At 36.1% G+C, this 26,390-nt stretch overlaps 1 protein-coding gene and 1 long non-coding RNA gene across 4 annotated transcripts in view; one reads left to right on the forward strand and one right to left on the reverse strand.

Moving 5' to 3' along the window:
• Positions 1–26,390, reverse strand: part of DLGAP5 (DLG associated protein 5) — a 44,110-nt gene that overhangs the window by 9,685 nt on the left and 8,035 nt on the right. For all 3 annotated transcript variants that reach the window (XM_090272052.1, XM_090272051.1, XM_090272053.1), the window contains exons 3-16: positions 24,006–24,199; positions 21,502–21,564; positions 19,884–19,968; positions 19,673–19,795; positions 18,689–18,762; positions 15,323–15,585; positions 14,442–14,566; positions 13,505–13,628; positions 11,726–11,811; positions 10,796–10,956; positions 7,057–7,152; positions 3,878–4,097; positions 2,346–2,538; positions 216–276 (exon numbers count right to left, since the gene is read on the reverse strand). In XM_090272052.1, coding sequence (XP_090128178.1) covers positions 216–276; positions 2,346–2,538; positions 3,878–4,097; positions 7,057–7,152; positions 10,796–10,956; positions 11,726–11,811; positions 13,505–13,628; positions 14,442–14,566; positions 15,323–15,585; positions 18,689–18,762; positions 19,673–19,795; positions 19,884–19,968; positions 21,502–21,564; positions 24,006–24,199 — 1,868 coding nt within the window. The remainder of the gene's footprint in view (positions 1–215; positions 277–2,345; positions 2,539–3,877; positions 4,098–7,056; positions 7,153–10,795; positions 10,957–11,725; positions 11,812–13,504; positions 13,629–14,441; positions 14,567–15,322; positions 15,586–18,688; positions 18,763–19,672; positions 19,796–19,883; positions 19,969–21,501; positions 21,565–24,005; positions 24,200–26,390) is intronic.
• On the forward strand, positions 4,474–24,889 carry LOC150016799 (uncharacterized). Its single transcript, XR_016509819.1, has 3 exons — positions 4,474–4,621; positions 15,339–15,491; positions 24,647–24,889. It is a non-coding gene; the product is annotated as an uncharacterized LOC150016799 (long non-coding RNA).

The raw sequence follows: 26,390 nt of genomic DNA on the forward strand, positions 1-26,390 counted from the left end.
TTATAATAAAAACAATTAAAAATTTATCTTGAGAAAATACAAAATGGCACTATGGTCTTAGACAAGCTCAAGGCCTTTGAAACAAGAATTATCATTTTATATTACTGATTTTAGATTTCCAGTGGAAATTATGGGGGTTGTTTATGGACTTACTATATACAATAATATAAACAAATAATATGCTGGGCTATCTGGTACACCAGAATAGGACTTACATGGTTTACTTCAATTAAATCTTGTAATCTAGGACACTGAGCATCTTCTACTACGTTGTTCCTGAAAAAAGAAAAAAAAATAGCACTGTACTCAGATAATCATATTGCTATCTTTTGTGTTAGAGGCTATCATGTATGATAAAAAATGGAGGCTGGTCCAAAATCAGGCCTGATTCAAATAATTAGTCTGGGGCCATAGCTACTACAGGATGGTCTTACATACTAAAGGCATTCTTCCCCAGAAAGCTCACGAGCCTCTTTCCGTGCTGGTCAGTTCACCAGCAAGTCTCTGAACCTCAGCCAAGTCCAGAACTACATACTAGAGGTTAGGAGAAAGCTGACTTCTGGGGGGAAGAAGGGGTCAAACAACAACTCAATTATTGTATAGCTGACGTTTGCTACATTTACTTGTTAGTTATAGTGTATACAGCACATAATCCTAAAGTTCTTATGTTGTATTTTATTAAAAATACCTGTCTCAACCTCTTGCAAGTTGTAGTTTTTATTTTTGTTTTTTAATATACTCTATTTTTCTAGTTTTCTGCTTAACTTTGCCTTCATTGCATGATGCTTATTTGTAAGATGCTCTTTCAAGACTATTTTTGGGAATTAAGTAAAAATTTTTTAAAGAGTACCTGTAATATCACTCAAATACAATTATGGATCTTCTTAGTACAAGATAATAAACTAAAGGATATACAAAGTAAAATAACTTGTATTTAAGAAATGATGACAAATTGGTATTTTATAATCCATATATTTCTAGAACACCTGAAATATTTTAGTCCACACAAAGGCTCAATAATACTTATAGTTTATACCAAAAATTAAAAATTCTAAAACTTGTTCCACAAACTACTTAAGAACAGTAACTTTCATTTGTTTCCCTATTTCGATTCATAGGGCAGTCTTTATACTTTTGACAGCTTTGTTTGCTGCGGTGACTGAGTATCCAATGTTGTCCCATCTCCAGATTAATTATAAATCCAATAGTCCTCTCTTGGCTCCAGACTATGAGTTTGTTTCCTACTTAATTTTTTAAAGTACCTTTTCCTATCAATGGAACTAGAGAGTATTATGCGTAGTGAAATAAGCCAGGCAATGAAAGACAAATACCATATGATGTCACGTAATACAGGAAACTAATGAACAAAACAAATGCACAAAATAGAACCAGAGGCATGCAAACAAGGAACAGACTGACAGTGTCCAGATGGGGAGGGGGAAGGGGGAGAAAAGGGGTAAGAAAGGGAAGGTCTAGTCAAGGAACATGTATAAATGACCCATGGGCATGGACAACAGGGTGGGGACTGACTGTGGGCAGGGCAGGGGCAAGCAATGGGGGAAAAATGGGACAACTGTAACAGAACACCAATTTTTTAAATTAAAAAAAAAAAAAGAAAAAGTAACTCTTCCTATCAGATTTCTGGTAAATTTATGTTTCATGAACAAGGACCAAATAAGTCATTTTGATGCCATTTGTGCAGAGGCAGTAGAAAGAATGCAACCAGCATTCAGTTCCACTGATTCTAAGTTGAATTTGGGTGCATCATAATTTTTCCAGTTTTCTCACTTGAAAAATCGGATCTAGGACTTCCCAGCGTTGTTATGCAGATGAAATGGAATGACACACGCTAAGAACCTAGAACCATGCCTAGCCCCTAATAATTGTTCAGTACACATTAGCTTCCCCTTCCCTTAAGCTCTGCCACCTGTCAAGACAGCAATCTCAAGGTGCTTTCTATAAAAGCTGGTACAAGTGCCTCCCTCTCAATGACCCTGTTGGGAGGCATCAGCGCTGCTGTTCGTAGATGATGGTGAAGCAAAGTTACATTACCTTGTCAGGCACCAAAGCTGCAGGCTGTTTAGCACCAAAGGACACTATAATGATTTCTTTTTTTTTCCCTTAGTTCTGCAGTATTCTTTGCTCACCTAGATATGACCATTCACCAATCTGAAATCCTAAGCCTTAGTTTTCTCATTTATGAAACAGAAGTACTGCCTATACATTACAGGGTCACTGTGAAATTAAATTAAAAACATGTCTTGCATATTTTACCAGGTTAAAATCTGAAATAGTAGTTAATGTCAGCATTTAATTAAAGCCTTAATAACACATGAAAAAAATACCTGTTTTCAGGAATATTTGAAAACAAAGTCTTCTCATCAGCATGTTCCCTTCTGGTACTCTGAGGATCAGGATTCTCTGCTGGAGTGGTTTGTCTTAGAAGTCCCAAATCGGCCCTGCTGTCAGACACAGCTTTGCTGACAGACTTAGGTGTCCAAAGTCTTTGAGAAAGACGTTCAGAAGAGATACAAAGTCCTAGAAGATGGGAGAAATCACCTCAACATTAAAAGTTCTTTCATTCACTTTTCACTATAACTAGAAAGACAGTGCAAACTCTTCCTATTCCCCTACCAACTACCTTCTTTCTCCTGTAAAATAATGTTTGCTAAAGTCAAATGTCCAGAACCTTCAGTTAAAGATAGTATTGAACACACACATTACACTCTGCTTCCTCTTGACATTCCACTACTTACTATAAGCAATAAGAGATATTCTTAACAGGTAGAATGCTAAAAAGACCAAGGAAACTAAACAAGAGACAATAACCAGAAAACTTTGGAAGCTGTAATATAGATGAGTGAGTTCAGTTTTACTTAGTATACTCAAGAAAATAAATCCTAAGCAACCAGTCAGGGAAGATGAGAGTCAACCCACAACTAAGTGCTCTATAACTAAAATTCAATTTTAAAGAGATCAGTTTTTGCCATAAACCTTTATCTCCCTAGTTATACATGCAGAGTTGGGTCCATGAAAGGACAATGATGAGCTCACAGCAGTGGAAAGCACTAGGATCCTTGAGGAATAAGTCGCAAGCAGCCAGGTTATTACAGCAAGGCAATTCCTACACTGAGGTGATAAATTTACATTTTCATGTAAACATTAGAGAGCAGCTAAGCTTTATTTTCAGAAAACTTCCTAGTGGACACAGTTAAATAAAAGGGAGAAAACAGCTCTCAGCTGATTAGTACTCAAGGAGGTTTCTGCCCCTTTCTTCTTGAAAACGGGTAGCTCTTAAAGCACTGACAGAAGTATCTACCAAGATATAAGGCACAGATTACTTCAACTGTGACCGCTCACCCTATGGCTAATAAAATTCAATCTAATAAACATAGTCTATGAAAAACTGCTATTGAAAAATACATCCACAGGTAGAAAATTGTAAGAATCATTTCCTGAAATGTTTTAAAATTAGAAAATTAGTGTATTTACAGTGTCTCCAAAAGATCAAAGTTTTAATACAAGTGAAATTAAAACCAAAACCACCCTCCATAAGTTTCGTTTTAAAGCACAGCTAGAGGTGTGCTAGTTTGATGACGAAGTTTCCTTTGCATCTTAAATTCTAATCCAACTTTGAAAATCACCTAACTTCGCGTGCTCTCATCACGTTCCTCACCTCTTGGGATCCTGTAACTACCTCACAGGGTTGTGGGGTTAAGGGGTAATAACAGGGGTGAACTCACTCAGCAAACATGCGATTTGCCTGTGTCTGTGAGTGAGCATGTCGTCTTTTTCCAGAAAGCTGTTTTTCTCTTCCTATACAACCTCCCACCCAACCGAAGTATTTCTCTTAAGTGGTCTCAGCAGATAAACCAACCTGAGAATGATTTAACAGGACTTTCAACTCTGAAAAATCCAGCATCAAACACAATTTTCTCAATTTCCTTTGGTACCACAGAGGCTGCTGCCTCAGCACGTTCTTCCTGCTTAATTCTCCCTCTCATTGCATTTTTTATGGCAGCTAGGCGATTTCTAGCTGCAATTCTCCCACCATCGTCCTGTTTTGGTTTACTTGCTACACCTGGGACAACTTTTTTCTGCAAAAAGAAATGATAGCATTTATTAAAACTACATATTACCACCTTATAAGAAAAATAAAGCATACATAAAATATTCCACACATTCATCATACACTTATCAGTCCTAGTATGTGCTAAAAATGCTGGGAGTCAAAAGGTAAAGGACAAAGTTCCTGCTCCCAACAAGTTCATAACTTCACAGTGAAGAGCTAGATAAGGACACGGAGAAGGACAAATGTCATGTTAGAGACAAATTCAGAGAACTGTACGAGAACATGAAGATAACACCTAAACCAATCTTCAGAGGCATCTAGAAAGGCTTACAGGAAATAGCACCTAAGCTGAAGTCATGGTTGGCCAGAATGAACAATGAGGTTAGGAAAGAGCCAGACAGAGAGGACAGCATGTTTGCAAAAGCAGAGGTGAAAAAAAGCATGGAGGAGTTGGCAAGAGATCAGCAACAGCTAGAATATAAAATCCCTTACCTGTAACCATTTCATGGAGCCACATTTATACCAAGAACAAAGGAACAGAGATTATTGGTGAGTTTTAATCAAAAGATTAAGATCACTGTACTTGTATTTTAGAAAGGTCACTCTGACTATAGCCAGAGGGTTACAAGCTATGTGATAAAGGAGACTACTCCAATGATACAGGGGAGAAGATGATGGGAGTTTAGAGGAAGAAATGGAAAAAAGTGAAGAGATATTTAACAGGCGCAAATGAGAGGACTTAACGCATAGCTGGGTGTGCAGTGGAAATAGTGAAACAGAAAGAACTAAAGAACATACCTAGGTTTCTACCTTGGACAGCTGGTGAGACAAGGACACATCGGTGTGTGGGGGATGATTTCAGTTTGAGATACAATGATTTTAAGGTATACTGAGTCAGGATATATAGAACTTAGCAGTAAGTGTGGTCTGAAATGCAGATTTGGGAATCATCACAGCGTGGGTAGGATTACACAGGAAGACTATGGAAGGAGAGAAGAGAGTTGAGGTAGGAATTCTGAATATGACAAACTTTAAAGGAATACATGAAAAGGCAAAAACTTGCAAACATGACTGAAGAATGGGCACAGACTAGGAAGAAAATCAGTAGAATACAATTTAAGAAGGGTCAAGTATGCTGCATTTAGTACTGCTGAGGGATTGTTTTATAATTAAGTGTCTACTAACTTCATCAACTACAAAATCAGTAAGCTTGGTGGTATCTGTTCTAGAGGCTTAGAGAGGGGAAAAGCTGAATTGTAGCGAGCTGAAGAAATAAGTAGGAGTCCAAATAAAGACAGAGTACAGACAACTTTTTCAGGAAGCTTGTCCATGATTAGGAAGAAAAATGGGAACGGGTTACAGATACCTAGAGGGAATTATGGACATCAGAGTTTTGCTTTGTATTTTTTAATGGAAACACAACATAAGATTCTAAAGATGTCTAAAAACTGATAGCTTTTTCACAAGGCTAACTGATGAAATAACTCAATGATAAGAAGTAGGAGGGAATGGTATCAAAGTAAAGATAAAAGATTACTTTTATTGTATTTGACAATCTTTTGTTTTTTTTTTTTAAGTTTATTTATTGTTTTTCTATTACAGTTGTCCCTCTTTTTCCCCCATTGCTCCCCCCCACCCCCATCCTACCCACCCCTTCTCCCACAGTCCATCCCCGCTGTCCATGGGTCATTTATACTAGTTCCTTGACTAGACCCTTCCCCTCCTTACCCACCTTCAATCCCTGTATTTGACAATCTTAACAGTGGCCTATAAAATGAACTAGGAGAGACACCTGGTGATAAGGGGTAGAATTACAAGACTGATATAATGCTATACTCATACAGCCATGATCTACATCAATGATATTAATGTTTCCATGACTCAATACTCAATACTCAATAAGAGATCCCCACAGTAGCTTCAAAATGTTCAAACATCCTTCACTGTTTAGTAGATATAAAATTCATTCAATTCCATCACTGTCCTCAGGGTCCTCGTCATGAGACTTCATTACTACAATAATTTTATAATAAGGTTCTCTCAATACTCTAACATTTTTAACAGATTCAAAATAGTTTCTATTTGGATTACACAGCATAATAAAGAACCAACCTAAAAACCTGATTTTACAACCACAGATATTTTTCTAAAATCTAAAAGAAAAACTGGTAATGCCTCAGGGTAGTTTGAGAAGTATCCATTTGAACCAAAAACTTTGAGTTAAAACATTACTAAAAAAAAAATTACTACAAATAGATTAAGAATGGAATCTATCATGTTAACAAAGACAATTTTACTGAGAAAGTAATAGGAAATTTTATAAGCATACGGAAGAAGGCAATGTTCTAAAGAGCCATTGTTCCTCTTCTGTTGAAAAATTCTTTTCATTTTGAAATATATCACACACAAGAGTATATAAAACAGAGACAGCATAGCCTACTGGTTAAGAACATAGATTCTGGAATGAGAAAGTGTGGCCTGAAACCCTGCTCCACCTTGGACAAGAGATTTAATCTTGCTGGGCCTCAGATTCCTCAACTGTGAAATGAGGGTAAGAGCACCTACCTCATCCGATTGTTGTGAAGATAAAACGGGTTAATGCATGTAAGGTACTAGGAACAGTATTTGGTACATACTCAGTTTGTATATTATCTACTACTACTACTATTAGTAGTAGTAAAAAAAAAAAAAGCATAGTTTAAAGAATAAAACAAATAAGCACATATCCACTACTTAGCAACTTTAGAAGCTCTCAGGGTGCCTCCATTCAATCTTAGCTCCTCCTTTTCTCCCTCCAGAAATAACCATTCTGAGTTTTATGTCAATCATTTCCTTATTCCTTCTTCAAAGACAATCGGAACATTGTAAGTAATATATGGAACTTATTTTGTAAAATGATGAAACTGTGAAGCTAAAAGTTTTTAAAGGTTAAAAATAAAAAATCACTAAAGTAGAAAAGTCTATAATAGAAAATCAAAACTTACCCGAAAGACCTTTTTGCTTGTATTATCATCAGTTTTTTGCCACCCAGATTCCTCAAGTTTGGTCAGATTTTTGAATTTTTGGTTTACATCCTCTATCTGTTAATAAAGTACAAGTTTATCAGTTTAATGCTAACCATAATACTATTACAAACTAATGAACTGAGATTTCCAAAAAAATTGAGAGTGACTTGCACTGGCGACATATAAAACTAGACTGAACTGCCCTGACCAGCGCTGCTCAGTTGGTGGGGCATCGCCCTGCAAACAGAAAGGATTCTGGATCAGGGCACATGCCTCAGCTGCGGGTTCAGTCTTCAGTTGTGGCGCATGCAAGAGGCAACCGATGGATGTTTCTCTCTCACATCGAGGTCTCTCTCCTCTTTCTCCCTCCCTTCCCCCCTCTCAACTAAATATTTTTTAAAAACTAAGAAAAAGATAAAATTAGACTAAACCATTCTCAATTTAGTATTCGAATCAAGAATTCTTATGGTTAAATTGTTAATTGTTACTTTTGGTCTTATAAACCTCCAAAATCTACATAAAGGATGTCATATATGAATAACTCTCCTAAATTATTTTTGATCACTAAAATGGTAGGAGAGAGATACTAAATTACACAATGTGAGCATAAGTTCTGTATTTTTAAAAAGTTTATTCTCCTACTGAAGGATATGTTGTTTGCTTCCCAGTTTTGGCAATTAAGAATAAAGCTGTTATACACACCTCTGTATATGTTTTTTGTAAACATATGTTCTCAATTCTGTTGAGTGAATACCAAGAATTGCTGAATCCTATGGTAAGAGTGTGTTTAGTTTTTTAAGAAACTGCCAAACTGCCTTCCAAAGGGGCTATACCATTTTGCAGTCCCACAGCAACAAATAAGAATTCCTGTTGGTCCCCATCCTCACCAGCATTTGGTGCTATCAGTGGTTTAGATTTTTGTGATTCTAATAGGTATGTAGTGGCATCTCATTGTAGTTATAATTGGCAATTCCCTAATAACATATATGAAGATATGAAGTTAAGCATCTCACTTTTCATATGTTGACCTTCTTTCTCAAGTGTCTGTTCAGCTCTTTCACCTGTTTTTAAATCAAGTTGTTTTCTTATTGCTGAGTTTTAAGAGGTCTTTGTATATTTTGGAGAACAGCATCTTTATCAAATGTGTCTTCTGCAAATATTTTCTTCCAATCTGTGGTTTCTCTTCTCATTTAAAAAGATTCAAATAAGGTACTAGCAGGATGGGAATGTATGATCCCTATTCTTCTGGTATTTCTAGTCTCCTCCAAAGTGGTAACTGTCAGAACATGGAGATAGCCAGAATGCACACCTGGACTTTGGATATGTTAATGGCCTAGCCCATTCCCAGAGGAAATGTTAATGGACCTAGCCCAGTATGTTAACTAACCTGGTGTTGGGGGGAGGGGTGGGGTCAGAGCAATGACATGTAAATGACCTACTGAATATGTTGATAAACAAACTCACCCTCATAGAAATGTGTGTTTGACAGGTATAAAAAAGGCGCCTGCAGAAGTGTGGGTGGGACTCCTACAGGCCCAAGAGGAGGACCGGACTGGGAGTCCCCATTCCCCATTCCCCTTCCACTTGCTCCTACCAGCCCTTGAGTTGCTCCAGGAGTTGCCTCTCCCCTTAAGCCCTCTCCCATATCCCCAACTGTGGACCTGGCCGGCAACCCAGGTATGTACCCTGACTGGGAGTTGAACCAGCAACCTTTTGGTTCGCAGATCGGCACTCAATCCACTGAGCCACACAAGCCAAGGCTAAAACTATAACACTTTCAGAAGAAAACAAGAGAAAATCTTTCTGACCTGTGGTCAGGCCAAAACAGTTCTTAGCTATGACGCCAATATCACAAGAAAAGGGGAAAGAAAACTGATAAATTGAACTTCATCAAAATTAAAAATCTCTGCATTTCAAAAGACACCATTAAAAATTAAAATATAAGAAAATTAAAACACAAGTCACAAATGGGGAGAATATATTTGCAAATAATATTTCCAATAAAGGACTTGTATCCAGAATATATAAAGAACACTTATAACTCAATAATAAAGAGACAAACCCAATTTTAAAAATGAACAAAAGGTTTGAATAAATATTTCACTGAAGAAGACATATGAATAGCTAATAAGTACATGAAAAGATGCTTAGCATCATTACTCATTAGGGAAATGAAAATCAAAACTCAATGAGACACTTCACACCTAACAGGATGATTATACTAAAAAAGACAGACAATAGCAAGTACTGGTAAGGATGTGGAGGGATAGGAACACTCATACATTGTTGGTGGGAATGTAAGATGGTTTAATTACTTTGGAAAACAGTTTGGCAATTTCATAAAAAGTTAAATATAAATTTACCATATGATCCAGAAAAACTCTAGGTATCTACCCAAGATAAATGAAAACATAAGTATGCACTAAGATTAGTATGTGAATATTCATAGATTATTCATAATTACCAAATACTGGAAACAACCTAAGTGTCCATCAGCTGGTGAGTGAAGAGTGATATACCCATGTGACTACTACTACTCAGCAATAAAAAGCAGCAACATACAGATAAAGCTACAACATGGAGGAACCACAGAAACATCATGTGAAGTGAAAGCCAGACCCAAAAGACCACATATTGTATCATTCTATTTAATATGAACTGTCCAGAAAAAGCAAATGTACAGAGATAGTAAGTAGATCAGTGGTTGCTTGGGAATGGCAGTGCAAACAGGCAGGAGGGATCTTTTTGTGGTGATGAAATGTTCTACAGTTGGATTGTGGTGATGATTGCACAATTGTAAATTTTACTAAAAATCAGTGAATTGTACACTTAGCATAGGCAAATTTTATGATATGTAGATTATACCTCAATGCAGCTCTTTATAAATGAATAAATAAGCAAATAAGTAAATACATAAAGGCCCCAGGAACTAAATTGAAAACGTTCCCACTGGGAAGTGAGCATCAATAAAGATAGTAAGTATAAACAATGCAAACACATCAAATACCTTTAAATCCATAAATAACGATAGTAAAAAAATCAAATGGTCATCATTAAAGGATGCTATTGAACCAACTCATTATGAAAACTGGTAAATATATTAAAACTGGTCATAAAGTAATGGTTACATTTTTATGACTAATGATTGTTAGCTACTAGTTATTGAAAGAGAATTTTTTTAAATGAAAATGTTATACACTTATTTCTGAAATTAGCTCAAAAAGCTAGAAAGTATCATTTCCTCCACCTCTTTAACTGATCTTCCTAATAATTCCCTCTATCATAGCATTTTTTACATTAGACTGTAATTATAAATTGTGTCTATCTCACTAATAAAACTATAAAACTCCTCTGGGACAAAGAATGTGCCTTCAACTCCTAGTACAATGCCTGGTACACAATAGGAACTCAGTAACGGCTAGATGAACTGAACTGCTAAAGACTAGATTTACTCATTTTCTCACATGTATAATCATAGGCTATTCAACATTGACTATAACCTCAATTTCCAACCCATATAGAAATTATCCTATATTGGGCAGGAGGGGACAGTGCTTTACAGTTTATAAAGGTACTATGTAATAATCTCATTTACTATTATAGGTACTTAAGCAGCTACTATTACCTCCATTTTAACACTGTTAACTCTTTTAAAGAAGGAAAAAAAAAAAAGACCAGGCTCAAAAGTTAAAAGCATTCAATATACTTGACCACATACCTGAAAACTAATCATATCCCAAAAGCCATCCAGATCTGTGCAGGTAGTCTCCTTTTTACCTCGTTTATATTCACAATCATCCACTAGTCCTTCAAACTGTTTGAACCTTTCTTTCATAAGGAGTCTTGTTTGACCAACTGCTGTGCGAATAAGATCTTTAGCTAAAGGAAATAGGAAGTTTTTAAAAGTTAAAGGACAAAACAGAACCTTTATTGCAAGCCAACCAGCTGATAAGAAGACCTCACCTCAAATAACCTAGGGCTTACAGAATCAGTCCTTACCTTATCAGAACAAAAATTTCCACTACAAAATGTTGTCATACAAATAATGAGTATTACTCTGCTTCAATTACTGCTAAAAATTAGCAATATTCATTCTCCTAAGTATTGTTACATAGCAAACAGCACTGTACCTTTCCTTGTATTTTATAAGAATTCAGCCTCAGAAAACTCATTGCACATTGGTAGTTAAGAAAGGCTTCACAGTGACAGCACACAAATGATTTTTTCTAAACAGCTTCCCCAAATAAGTAAGATTGAGGAATTTTTAGAAAATCTGTTGCACAATGATTTAAGTAATTTTCATTCAGAAAATATTTTTGTATAATTAAACAATACCAGATATGGATATCACTCACAGTCACATGAAGAAAATCAAATAATAAAATAGGCAAATGTCTAACTCTCAGGAATGATAGTCAATATTCTAATTATTTACATCTATTAAGTCATGTATCAGTTTAGCACAGAGATGTTGTTAGTGAACAAATATTGAGATATGAAAGAATTCTTGCTATTTTGAATAACAAAGTATAAAGCTGGGCAAGATTTTTAAGTTTCAGGTCAGTGTAACCATATTAAAATTAAAAAAAAAAAAAAGATAAAGCTAAAACGTAAAAAAACACATACATATATATAAATGTTCCCTTACCATCATCTGGAATGTCCAATTCAAGCTTCCTGTCCCACTTGAGGCAGTGAGAAATTAATTTCTCAGTTTCTGACTGGAGAATATTTCTAAAATTATGACACACATTTCAGTTTTACAAATGGGTCTCACACTAATATCTAAGTATTAGCATTATGACAGTTATACAATATTAATTTCCCAGAGTTGATACTTAGTTATTTTGTCAACCATGGTATATTAAAACCCCCGAAATACAAGTGGATAGCCTATATATGTCCATCCTTCCACACCTAATTGTTAGGCCTTACCTGCCCAAAGGCAGTGGTTCTCAACTGGAGTCAGTCCGCCGGTCCCCCCACCTTTGGCAACATCTGGAGGCATTTTTTATTGTCCTGAACTAGAGGAGTATTACTGGCCAGGGATGCCACAAAGCATCTTACAGTGCAGAGGGGTGCCTGCCCTGCACTCCAACGAGAGTTATCCAGCCTAAAATGTCAGTAGTGTCAAGGTGGAGAAACCGTACCCCAAGGTAAATTAATGTTGTTGTTTTTTTAATAACAAGCATCCTAACAGGAGAAACTGAGAAGAAAAATTTAGCTGTTGATATTTAGTGGCATAAAAGAGAACACCTTAATGAGAAAGGAGGCCTGCCTTAGATCTGACACTATTTAGTTGGCAATGTCTAGAGGTACTGCTTATGGTGTCAGCTCATCAACACAATGGACTAGATAATCTCTAAAATCCCTTACAAATCTAAAACCTTACATTCTAAAAACAACTGAAATGGTTCTTAAATATATAAAGGCACTCATCATACAGCAAATGAATATTAAAACTACAGCAAGATAATCTTTCCTATCTACTTGATTGGCAAAGCTCAAAAAGGCTGTTAATATTGCATTGGAAAGCGTATTAAAATTTTCCTGCTACATTCACTCAAGAATAGTAATATGCAAACACTTCCTATGCACTGAGGACTGTCAGGGTTTTTCTCCAATTGCAGCCCTCTGATTTGTTCCCAAGACATTTAGATGACATGATTGAAGCTCCCCAAACAGAATGTTAATTTCCACACTTCACAGTTAGAGAAACATAATCCTATCTCATGATTTGGTGGACTGAAGAGCCTCCTACCCACTCCCACTATCCATCTTTTATAAAGTAAACATTAACTTGGTTTCTTTGTAGGAGGGAAAAAGGTGAGAAAATAGGAACTGCCATACCTTGCTGGAGAAAATGTCAATTAGGATCTTTACATATTTGCACATGAAAAAACTGAAAAGCATACAGCTTGTTCTTTGAAGCCTTCATTGTAATAGTAATACAGTGAATCAAATGTAAATAACCATTTACAGGGACCAATCTATTAAATTGTGGTGCATCCATATAATTGGATACTGTGTGGCCTGTATTACAAAAACAGGCACAAAACAGCAACATGAGAAAGTTCTTCAAGTACTAAACTAGAATGTCTCCTACATGAAAAATAAATGAAAACAGAACAGTATGCTATTGCATATATAGGAAAAGAAAAAATATGTTTATGTTGGTCTACATATCCATTATCTATCTCTGGAAATATTCAGAAATGTGTAACACTTGCTTCCATGGAAGCTTCGAACTATGCAGTTGGGAGGCAGAGTTGGGAAGAAGACTTGTCACTTGTACCTTTTCCTACCTTTTGAAATTACCCAAAGTCAGTTTTCCCCAAATTCATCTACTATATTAAGGTTAAAATAGTTTAATTTTAATTTTAAAGGTCTAGGCATAAAATTCTCACACTAGGAAAAAAGGACAAACCTGAAATATGGCACGTCATGTTGTGGCTGAGATATCTGATCTTCATTTATTTCAAGTGATGAGACTTCTTTTATTGGAAAGCCACTTGAATTTTTAGTAGTTTCACTTTTATATAAGACATTTTCTATTAAAAAAAATATTACATATAAATTTTTTGTGAGCCATATTTTTAATTCCTTTACAAACAGAGCTTTAAGAGATATACTGCAAAAGTAGTTATGAATATAAGAAATTGACAGACCCAAAATAATTAGGGGAAGCATTAACACAACTTTAGAAACTGACATATAATAAAACATACAAAAAAGGAGGATTTGAATACACAACTGACAAGCTTAATTTATTAGATATATAAAAAATAAATTTCCCAACAGAACATAAAAATTATTTTCAAACACCCATGGGACATTTACTAAATAGAGCATTTATTAGGCGACAAAGAATTTCCACAGCCTATGACCATGGTACTAACTTGGCCAAATATACACACATTCACTCTTGGTAACATACAGACACATACATTTGCATCAGGAGTCCAGAGCTAACACTGTGTGTGATGGTGACATAGGAGATGCATACATATACATTTCAAAGTAGCAATTCCTAAAATGACATCTCCTACAACAAAACAAAATTTTTTAAATCCTTCCATTTTTTTCGGTGTTGAATTTCAAAATTTTATTTCTGCTTCAATGATTTCACTCAACACACCTCTAAAGAGTCTCTCAATATTTTCATCTCTTCGAATTTATGTTCATGCCTCCTGCTCTTTTGCTCATGCTAACTGCCCCCGCCCCCACCTTTCCACATGCTTTTCGATCTCTTCTGACCCTGAGAGATCACGTCCTTGAACTATATGGTGAAGGGGGCTCTAGAACAATTCTCTAATGAATCATAATCCAGAAAAGCAAGTAGAAATTTTATGGAAATACCGTACCTTTATTACAAACTGTTAGGGAATCCAGAGGATATTGTAATTTTGAGTCTTGATGTACTGTCTTGGCAGAGTAAGTTTTACATTTTTGTGCCAAAATTTCTTGTGTTGTGTCTTGGGTCTTATCACTAAAAACAACAGCAAAAATAGACTTCATGAAACATGAACCCCATATCTCTGATTAAAGAATTTCAAAATTATGTTGCTTTTTAACAACCTGGGACAAAACAAATTAATTTCTATTTTTAAAAAATCTGTCTATTCTATAGGGGAAAATTTTTGAACACCACTGTGGGAATGTCCATCTTTACTAACTATAATGAGAGCCAAAGATTCTGAAGATCTTTTAATAAAACATAAGCACCTAGTCTTGGAGCAGTTTCCAGTAAATTGCTGTCAGCCAGTCTTTGCGAAACAACCTTGTCCTTTCTTTTAAAAGATCCCAACTGATTTTCTCCCCTCCTCTACTTTGCATGTTACTTTGCATGTTAATTATTTTTGTCTTTGGAGACTATTTTTCTAAAGTAATAACAACAAGAATGACAAAAATCAAACCATGTCTGAACTATAGTATTATAGCAATTTCTCCTTTCTAAAAATTTATTTCTAAGTATTATAATAAAGTCACTTATTAAAAGCAAAAAAACACCCCACATATTTTACCATAAAAATAATGATAATAACACCACATAGGAAATATCAAAGCTGTCAAATATATTATTGTAGCCTTCTAAAAAGAATATTTTAGAAGACCAAATTTTCATGTTTTATAATTAACATCATTTACTAACTAAATAATAATTTTAAAAAGCACAGGACAAATCAAAGAAAGGCATTTGTTATCCACCTTAGCAAGGAATTCATTATTAATATTACATTCTTACACTTCTGTTTGTATAGGAGTCCAGGTGTAACTGGGTGTCAAGAAAGCATCGGCACTTCGAGGAGTCAAAGGTGTAACTTGATAGGTCTTCAGACCATCTAACGGCTGAAACATAAAATCTTTAGGTGCGAAGGAATTCTTTCCTTTCGTTTTTACAGTATTTGTCTTAGGTAAGTTTTCCATTTTTGATAAAACTCCATCATCTGTTGCACTGGTTTGTGGATCCAAATTATTTTCTTCACTACCAACTTGAAAAGAAATGACCTAAATAGGAGTAAACAAAATAGAGTGAAAATTTCTCTTCTGGGAATATACTTGACCAATTTTTACAAGCCTGAAAATATGAAAGTTGAGATATATGTGCCATGTACATAATTTAAGAGACAAAAACAAATACATCTAAATGTATACATGGGCTGGTGTGGCTCAGTGGATTGAGGGCTGGCCTGTGAACCAAAGGGTCGCAGGTTCAATTTCAATCAGGCACATGACTGGGTTGCGGGCTAGGTCCCCAGTTGGGGGTGTGCAAGAGGCAACCACACATTGGTGTTTCTCTCCTCTCTTTCTCCCTCTTCCCCTATCTCTAAAAATAAATAAATAAAATAGCTTATAAATAAATAAATGTATACATGTAATCAGATCAGCTATACTGAACCACTGCTATGTTCCAGAAAGAGAGAACCAATCCTTATTAAAAGAACTAAATACATGATAGGTTTTAGATATTACAACAAATTAATATATATGAAAACTAAGGTGGAAAATTTTTTTTTTTAATTTTTTTTTTATTTTGGTTTTTCAATTACAGTTGTCCCCTTTTCCCCTAATTTCTCTCCCCCACCCAACCCACCCCCCCTCCTGCAATCATACCCCTCCCCGTTGTCCATGTCCATGAGTCCTTCATACGGGTTCTTTGACTAAACCCTTCCCTCACTTATCCCCCCTCTCTCCCTCTCCCCTCCCCCCCATCGACCGCTATTCTGCTCTTTGTTCTATTTAGTTCCCTTTTTTGTGTTGTTCTTCAGTTTCCTGTATTAGGTGATATCATATGGTATTTTTCTTTCTTTGCCTGGCTTATTTCACTAAGCATAATTCTCTCTAGTTCCATCCATGTTGTTGCAAATGGCAGGAGTTCCTTCTTTCTTTCTGCTGCATAGTACTCCGTTGTGTAAATGTACCACAGTTTTTTGATCCACTCATCTACAGATGCGCACTTAGGTTGTTTCCAGCACTTAGCTATTGTAAACAGTGCTGCAATGAACATAGGGGTGCATAAGTTCTTTTGAATTGGTGTTTCAAGATTCTTTGGGTATAATCCTAGTAGTGGAGTCGCTGGTTCAAAAGGCAGTTCCATTTTTAATCTTTTGAGGTAATTCCATACTGTTCTCCATAGTGGCTGCACCAGTCTGCATTCCCACCAACAGTGCAGTAGGGTTCCCGTTTCTCCACATCCTCGCCAGCACTTGTTGCTTGTTGATTTGTTGATGATGGCCATTCTGACAGGTGTAAAATGGTATCTCATTGTGGTTTTTATTTGCATCTCCCTGATGGCTAATGATGTTGAGCATTTTTTCATGTGTCTATGGACCTTCTATATGTCCTCTTCGGAGAAGTGTTTGTTCAGGTCCCTTGCCCATTTTTTAATTGGGTTGTTTAAGGTAGAAAAATTTACTCAACTAACAAACACTTATCTTTTTACTTAAATTATGTTGATAATTACAATGTTTGAGAATCATAATCCAAACTTTATTGGATGACTACTATCGTCAAGAACCAAATCCTTTATCACATGAACAAAAATATTTTTCATGTGGCACAGTAAGATTAACTATATAAAGTGTGAAATATATTTTCTTTTTCAATTCAATTTGTTACTTTTTTTTTAACTGAGATATAATTGACATATAATATTATACTAGTTTCAGGTGTACAGCATAATGTTTTGATGTTTGTATATATAGCAAAATAATCACACATAGTTACAATTTTTTTTCTTGTGATAAGAATTTTTAAGATTTACTCTCTTTATAACTTTCAAATATACAATGCAATATAATTAACTATAGTCACCATGCTGTACATTATATCCCCAGGACCCATTTATGACTGGAAATTTGTACCTCTGACCACATTTACCTATTAACAGTCACCATTTAAACATAATTTTTAGAGGTTTCTAGGTTTCTGATTTTTAATGAGATCTGAACTGAAACCAGAGTATCTCAACCTGGACAAGAGTTTAAGGGTAACAATGTCCCTGAGGCCAGCATGGGAATGAAAGTAAAATGAGTGATATACAGACCATGTATAATAGAAATGTACACTTGAAACCTATATAGGGGTAGGCAAAAGTAGGTATACAGTTGTTCATATAAAGAAAGACATGCAGGTTATAATCATTACAACAGCTTTATTAACTCAAAGAATATTACTCACAATTGTAAACCTACTTTTGCCTACCACACAGAATATGGAAAAAGTAGGTTTACAGTTGTGAGTATGCAAAAAAGAATTTATTCTCGTATTATTATTTATTCATTATTGTATTATTTTCCATATGAACTGTAAACTTACTATTGCCCCACCTTGTATAATCTTATTAACCAATAAATTTAATTTAAAACAAACAAACAAAAAAACCACAAGTGATAATCCTTAAGAGGAAAATCAATCTCAAGGCAGGAGCTCTGAGGTACAGCTGCTTGTCTGTGAGAATTCACCCTATATTGCCTTCCTGAAGGATCTATTTGATTTTTATTAAGAATCTCCTCAGGTTTCTTACACTTTGGCATACCTTTTTTTTTTTTTTTTTTTTTTTTTTAAAGATTATGGAATTGGAGCATGGATTATAAACCAAGGGATTGGGTCTTCAAAATGGTGGCTCTTTTTTGAAGACTCTACTAGGCTCTATGCTAGATGCTACCAGAAACATTAGGTTATTTAATTCTTAATATTAGTCTATGTAGGTATTATATGTTACAGATGGGTAAACAAACTCATAACTGTCCAAGGTTATATAACTAATTGGAAACAGAGACAATATTCAAACTCAGGCCTAATTAAATTCGAAGTCAGGGCATTTACCCTACCCCATCAAAGCTAATTCTCATATGAGGGTTTCCGTCAGCTGTGTTTTATTATTTTTTTCTATCTCCTGTTAACCAAATTATGTTTTCTCTACCCATAATGTTCTGAGGATAACACACCTGAAAAACAACAGTAAATCACCTTTTACTTATGATTCAAGAGTTTTTCACACATATGTAGGTTAAGCTCTTGAATGGTTCTATATGCTTAATTTCAACTTTTTGAAAGTAGCAATAAGATTTCCAAAATTTCTAGAAATAAACAGATGTTTATATACTACCTTGTCAGGTTTAGTTTCTATGTTTTGGGCAGGTCTTCTTCCTTGATTTGTTTTCTTTCCTTCTGTTTCATTATCTAAAAATAAAATAAAATATGTCATCCATTTTGACTAGAGAGAAAATGTTGCATTAAGAGCACTAAGTAATTTGGGAAAGGAAAAAATAAAGGCAACAATGTGAATGTATGTCTTTTTTTTTTTAGAGAGGGAGGGGAAGGGAGGGAGAAAGAGAGGGAGAGAAACATCAATGTGAGAAATAGGCAGTGGCCCATCGAACTGGCAACCTTTCAGTCTGTGGGACACGCCCAACCAACCGAGCCACACTGGCTGGGGCAGAAATGTGTGTCTTAAAACATTTTATGATTAAAAGTCTCATTATAAAATAAGATAAAAACAGATTAAATTTCCTGCCAAATATAGGCTATCTGTTTTCAAAAACAAAACAAAGGTGCTAAGGTACATTACCTTTTGCCTGTGATTATCCAATATATATTATGGAAATTTGGAAAATAAAGAAAAGCACAAAAATAATAATAAAAATATCACTCAAGATTACATTATTCAGTAATAATCACTGTTGACACTTCAAGGTACATTTTTCCTATGTTCACATATTTACATACATATTTTAGAATTGTGCTCATACTATTCAGGTTTTGACCTGTTCTTCTTTCCCTACTTAATATATCACAAACCATGTTATTATGTGTTTTTTTTTTCAAATTATTCTTAAAATGTTACACTGTTTTCCAAATGGATGGATTGCAACTTATTGGGGCTACCAATTTTCCACTTTGAAGTACTGTTCACCAATGCAGTTACACCAGTGTTTGAGCACCCAGTGCTAAGTGGATGAAGGGCCATAGAACCTACCTTCAGGGAACTGGAATCTTCCATTTCCTCCTCTCCTACTCAAGGGAGTACTTGACGAAAATGTCAAGGACCGAAACATTCTAGTTCAGTCATTGATCAAGAAATTGTCCTTACCATCAGCGGCTCTTGTCCCTGGCACTCTTGCTGTAGCAGACGAGGCTGTTCCGGCAATATGCTTCGCTGCTAGAGCAGCCGATCGAGTCACTCTCACTGGTGGGGGCATTTCGGGCTGCTCAGCTGTGGGGAAAATAATCAAATCAAATGCTTTGTTAAAATTATTAAAGTATTGTTGTGGTAACAATATTAGAACTGGTAATATTCCTACCTTTTTTCTCTTTGTCCAACACTTTCTTTTCAGAAGTTTGTTTTTGACCAGGTCGAGTTGCTCGAATATCATTTCCATTAGCAACCTATTTAAAAGATTAGGTGCTATGGGATTTAATTGCATAATGAATCAAACCACCACATCTCTAATCTGTAAATTGATCCCTCATCTGAAATCTGACTATTGGAAATAACCCAGCAAAAAAAACATCCACTACCCCAAACAAAATGGGATCAAGAAAATAGTTTTCCATTATATAAATTTTCTTACAAGCTTTTTTAGAATCCTAGAATTTACAAAATGTTAATAACCAAAGCTATTAAAAAGAGCTGATCAGCCCTGTGGATTGAGTGTCAGCCTGTGAACTGAAAGGTCACTGGTTCAATTCCCAGTCAGGGCACATGCCTGTGTTATGGGCCAGGTTCCCAGCTGGGGGCGTGTGAGTGGCAACCAGTCGATGTTTCTATCGATCTCTTTCTCCCTCCCTTCCACTCTCTCTAAAATAAACAAAATCTTAAAATAAAATTAAAAAACAACAAAGGAGCTGACTATAATTATGTAAGAATCCTTAAACATACAGGCATGTTTTCTTTCTTCTTTTCTTTAAGATTTTTATTTATTTAATTTTAGAGAGAGGGGAATGTAGGGAGAAAGAGAGTGAGAGAAACATCAATGTGGGAAACATCGATTGGTTGCTTCTCATACATGCCCCAACGGGGGACCGAATCTGCAACCCAGGCATGTGCCCTGACTTGGGATGGAACCGGTGACCTTTCACTTTGCTGATCAGTGCCCAACCAACTAAGTAAGCCACATGGGTTAGGACACCAGGCATGTTTTCACTTCAAACTTTTGAATGTTATCTAGAATATTCTTCTCCTGGTTAGAAAACTCTTTGCCATAGTTCACGCTTTTATTTCCTTAAAGACTTCATTCAAAATTCCACCATCTCAGGGAGGCCCAATCAAAAGTCCACCTACTTCAGTATTCCCCATCTCCCCCCCCCCTTTTTTAAATCTCCCTCCATAATACTTATGATCATCTGACATAATATATACTTATTTTTTTATTGCCTATCTCACATAAAAACAAGGAATTATTTTGTTCCCTATTGTATCCTAGAGCCTAGAGAAACATGGAAGTGATTCAAAATTTATTGGATACATGAAACTTAGCTTCCTCACCTGAGAAAGAGGCATACTACTTCCCCCTTGCCCACCTGACTCTATTTTAGTGATCCTCCTAATAACTTTACCGGAGCAGTGTTTTGAAAACCCATAATTTACAACACCCACCTTACGTGCTTTATATTTCTATCTGCATTTTCTATTATGGGATACATAATAGAAAACCAGTAAACTAACAAACAAAAAAACATATGAAACACAGACAAAGTCTGGTCTAGATCTCATAAGGGATGTCTTGGCAAAGATTATTTTAAGTGAATAGTGCCTTAGCATTTATCCAAAATTGTTCTATGCCACAGTGATTTAGGTACTATCAACCTTAGTAAAATAATCGCTATACTTGAAGCTGACAGATTAAAAATAAATTTACTTATTCTGAGAAAAGAAGTATAATTTGTCATTTTAGTAACATTATCTATTAGCAACTATACCTTAGTCAGCTCCATTTGTTCTTTGGCTTTTGACCTTGTCATCCGTACAAAAGATGGAACAGCCTTTAAAACAATCAAAAGAAGGTAAAATTTTTTAAAAAATGAACTTGCAAAATTTACTTCCATTTCTCATGATGAAATAAAGTTCCCATTTTAAAGTTAAACTTTATCTATAGTCATTCATGGCAAAAAGAAATACTTGTTAAATTACTATTTTTTTTCTGGTTCTGGTTTAATTTAAATTATCTTTAGGTTAATAGCTTCCAAACTTATTCATATTTCTCAGTGAGGAAAGAGAATAAATTTCAAATCATATTCCCAGGTATTATTAGGAATCCTTGTTAACATTCAGGGGGTAGATGAACAGGCTAGAGTATGAGAATTTTTTTGGTTTTTTTATTTATGAAAAGATACTGTACAGCTTATTTTCCTAGCTTTGACAATCTGCCTTCAAATCTCATGACTATACACTTGTCCACTGTCAATAAGCAAATGAAGACCTGATAGCAAAATGTGGAAAAAAATCTAGCAAGAGAAGGACTGATTAAAAACTGGTTAATCAACTCTGTAAAATTCCTTAAGCATAATCAGACTTCATTTCAGATGAGAAGCCATTTTCTTTACCAAATCTCAGTGAAAACCTAATGCTAAAAAAAGTTAGACTTTTATCTAAAGTACGTAAAGTGAGTGAAATAGAGCAATGGCTATTGTCTAAATAAAATAAAAAACAATCATTGGTGAATCTTATTTAACACAATGATGTATCTCTTTCTCCCCCCTACATACTCGTGTAATACTTTGTAAATAGCAGTTTACAGTTTAGACCAGTGGTTCTCAACTTTCCTAATGCCGCCATACTTTAATACAGTTCCTCATGTTGTGGTGACCCCCAACCATAACTAAAGCATAGTGATTAATCACAAAAACAATATGCAATTATATATGTGTTTTCCGATGGTTTTAGGTGACCCTTGTAAAAGGGCCGTTTGACCCCCAAAGGGGTCGCGACCCACAGGTTGAGAACTGCTGGTTTAGACCAATGATTGGTATCCTATATATTCTTGCAAAACCTGATTAAATCTAACCCCTTCTAAGAGGTCTTCTTAGATGTTCCATCAAACATAAACAATCTCTCCCTCCTCTAGCATATATGGAATAATTATTTATTATCTTTTCACCTTGAGTTATATTCTATTAACTTTGGTCTCTTCCACATTATCCTAAGGTAATACACACAGTAAATAAAGGTCTCTCAAATGAATCAGATTCATGAAGCAAAGAAAACTAGGCAATATCTTGGGCCTTTATGTTATTTAATTCTTATTTAAATCAGGAATGAGTATACAGTCAATAAGATCTTTTAAATATATTATTTAAAATGAGATCTTTTACACATACCTTTAAAATAGGAAATCACCAGTGACTACCTAGTTTACAAATCAAACTTCCTCTGTCCAAACTTCATCCTTCCGGACTCACTGACCACTCTCTTCTCTTAGATGACCCCTCCTACCTTCCACTTTAGTGCTCCTCCCGCTCCGACCAGTCCTTCTCAACCTACGACTGGCACCTGACTTCTGTCCACCCAACAGTGCTCTCTCCACATCACTCTTTCATAATTTTATATATCCTTATTACATTGATCTCCTTCAGTCCTACAGCTTAAACACCCATCCATACGGCCAATATTACATCCTAAATCCACACCTTAGCATGGATGTCCATCCTGATTTCCAAGTTTTATACCACTGCCTGTTATCTAGATGGCCCAAACTGGTTTAAACAAGGGGGCATGAGGTACTGAAATGCACCCACTTAATCAAGGTCCTTTTCTTCCTCATTTTAAAGCAGCAGCATAATTTATATGGTTGTTCAAACCAATATAAACAGAATCATCTTATTTTGACTTAAATTTTCTTTATCCATCACTATTTACTTGGTCACTTGTCAAACGCCTTTGCGTCTTACACCTACTTCTTCCTTTTAAACACATTGCCCAGTCCACTTCCTCAGTCTCACTCTTTCACAATAGTCTTATACCTGGTCTTCCCATCTATAAATGCTTCCCTTTCCAGACTATAATCTTCAAAGCAGGGTAATCTTCCTGCATTATTAACTTAATAATGGTACAACTTCATTTAAAAGCCTCCCTTGACTCTCCATATCCCACAGGATAAATGCCAACTCCTCTGGCATAGCCTCATTGCTCAGCCTGGCCCGACTTGCTTTCCTTGTTTTATCCTATTTCAGTCCACCTATAGTTACATTGAGAGACCTGAATTTCATCTTGGGGTGTGGCTAGAGAAAACGAGAACATGCATTCCCACTTCCAAAAATTAGCTAAGGGAATAAAGGAACTAATGTGAATGGGTAATTTTAGTCATTTAAACTCTTAAAAGAATTGTTTCTCAGCCTTTTGGCTAAAATCAAATGTACTCTCTTAAAGAAAAAGGAAGTGTTAAAAAAATCTGTTCTTCTATATCTAGTTAGGATACTAAATTTACCTTTATTGGCTCAGCTTTCATAGTATTCTGGTGTGAAAAAAGAAATGAAGGCTTATCAGGTCTATAAAGACCCACTTTAAAAACTCCTCGTTTAGCTTTCTCTCTCTGCTCTTTCAATTTTTGAAGTTGCTTGTCTTCCTTGTATTTCTGAAGCATTTGTTTCCGTTGATGACACAGAAGAGTTCTCACCGAATCTAAGTAGGAAAATCAAACACACACACACACAGTATATAAAGCAGTTTAGATTAAGTTATGCAAATGTCTAAAAAATCATTTTGCCTAACTCTAACAGCTCCTAAGAAATGCTTTGAGAAACTTCTTGTTAATACCTTAGCACTCAAACCACAAGCTATTTCAACCTCTATTCTTTTAAAATTTCTATTCCTTTGCCTTCATTTGTTCAAATATTTAACTGCTTGCTATGTACTAGATATGTATTACTACCCTTTTCAATTAATTAAATTCTATGATAGGTGATTCTCATCTCCTGGTAGTCATGCCCTTGTGCTGGCCCCTCCCTCACTGAAAAGGGCTGACCTGTGTAATCAAATGTACTGTGGATATGGAGTGTGACTTCCAAGACTAGGTCATTAAAGACATTCCAACTTTTGCCCTGCTCTCTCTTGGATCACTTGCTCTAGGAAAAAGCAGTGACCATGGAGAGCCTGAAAGAGAAAGAACTAAGGCCACCTGCCAGAAGCTAGCATCAACTTGCCAGTCCTGTGAGTGAGTTATCTTAGAAGCAGATCCTCCAGTCTTAGCCAAGCTTTCAGATGCATTACCAAATGACGTCTTGACTGCAACCTCCAGAAGCACCTGGCTGAGCTGCACCTAAATTCCTGACCTACAAAAATTGTGTGAAATAATAAATGGCTTTTTGTGTGTGTGTGTGGTGTTGTTTTAAGCCACTAAATTCTGGGGTAACTAATACAATTTTTTCTTTGATATTAAAGCAACTTGTCAGATTCTCTAGTTCCCACCTATTATTCTCTAAACTCGTTAGAAAAATATGAGTAGCTATTTTGTATGAGATCTTTTTAGGCAGTAAGAATAAGAGCATTCCTGCCCTTGAAGGGCTGGCAGTATTGTGGGGAGATGAACACAGTTTCAATTTGGTTTGGCATGGAATAAATAGCAGGAGAATACACACGCAATAGAGAATCAGTACAAACCTGTCTGGGGGGATCAGGAAAGGTTTCTCAGAAGAGACACTACTTGAGAAAGGTTCTGAAGAATGAGTGTATGTTTGCCCTCTGGGTAAGGGTCAAAAAAAAAAAAAACCAAAACAATCTAGCCAAAAGCTGTACAACTCAGTAAATTTACTTTAAAAAAAAAAAAAAAAGCATATATTTAAAAGAGAACAGACCATGCAAAAGCTTAATGATGAAGTGGCCAATCATCCATAAAACCCCCATATCCTCAACTTCTCAGATCGTTCCCTTCAACTCTTGATCTAACTGAAGACTGGCTCTCTCCCTAAGACCCTGCTTCCCTCGCTGTCCTCTCAAGTGTTTCACTATTTTTTTCTCCCACGCTGGTAATATCACTGGGCCTAGAGGGTAGTTGCCTCATTGCTGCTCCCCTCTATTTCTTCCTCTTCACTAAAAGATCCCAGCTTCACGTTTGATGTCATCAGATCATACTCTCAAGTACCACAATTAGTCATCAATAGAGCCTCCAGGTTTCCCCTTGTTCCCCGAAGGCTTTAGCTCCTAGCTCACTGTCACAGTCTCTACCACTATTCTTGTACGAATCTTGATGACCCCTCCAACACCCTGACCTCTCCATTCTTAGGCTTCCTTTCCTCCTAGGATCTTGCTTCTACCTTAGCTACCCATTCCCATGGTCACATCCATACCAGTATTTCAACACTTTTCAAGTGATAGCATACATAAAAAATAACATTTACGCAGCACACTGGAGCAAACAGAGAGGCTGCTTGTGGTCAAATGCAACCAGCCAAAGAGAGCGAGCTCTGACCAAACCAGGCCCTGCCAGAAACTTCGAGGGCTGAGAAGACCAGTATCTTGCCATACCTGTATGCATCTGTGAGACAACCAGGCACGTGAGACCTCATTATTACCAATGTATAACTGTACTTCCCAGAGAAGGAAAACTCTGACTCCAAAAAACCTCCGCTGCCTTGCGGCATACCTCTTCAGGGGAAAGGCTAAGGGAGTAAACCCCAACAGAAAATCCGGAGCCGGAGTCCCTAAGGCGGTTTGACGTTGTAGTCAACACCGGCAACTCCTGCGGCGCACCTGAAACCAAGCTGTATTGACTCGTCTTTCCCTTGGACCCTTCAGCTGCGAAGAGAGGGGGGGTCTGCTGCATGGGCAACAGCAGACCCTCCATATCACCCTGCCCAGGCTCTGTAGCTTCAGC

The sequence above is a fragment of the Furipterus horrens genome, unplaced genomic scaffold, assembly GCF_987537825.1.
Source record: "Furipterus horrens unplaced genomic scaffold, mFurHor1.1.pri manual_scaffold_3, whole genome shotgun sequence".
NCBI classification, from domain to species: Eukaryota; Metazoa; Chordata; class Mammalia; order Chiroptera; family Furipteridae; genus Furipterus; species Furipterus horrens.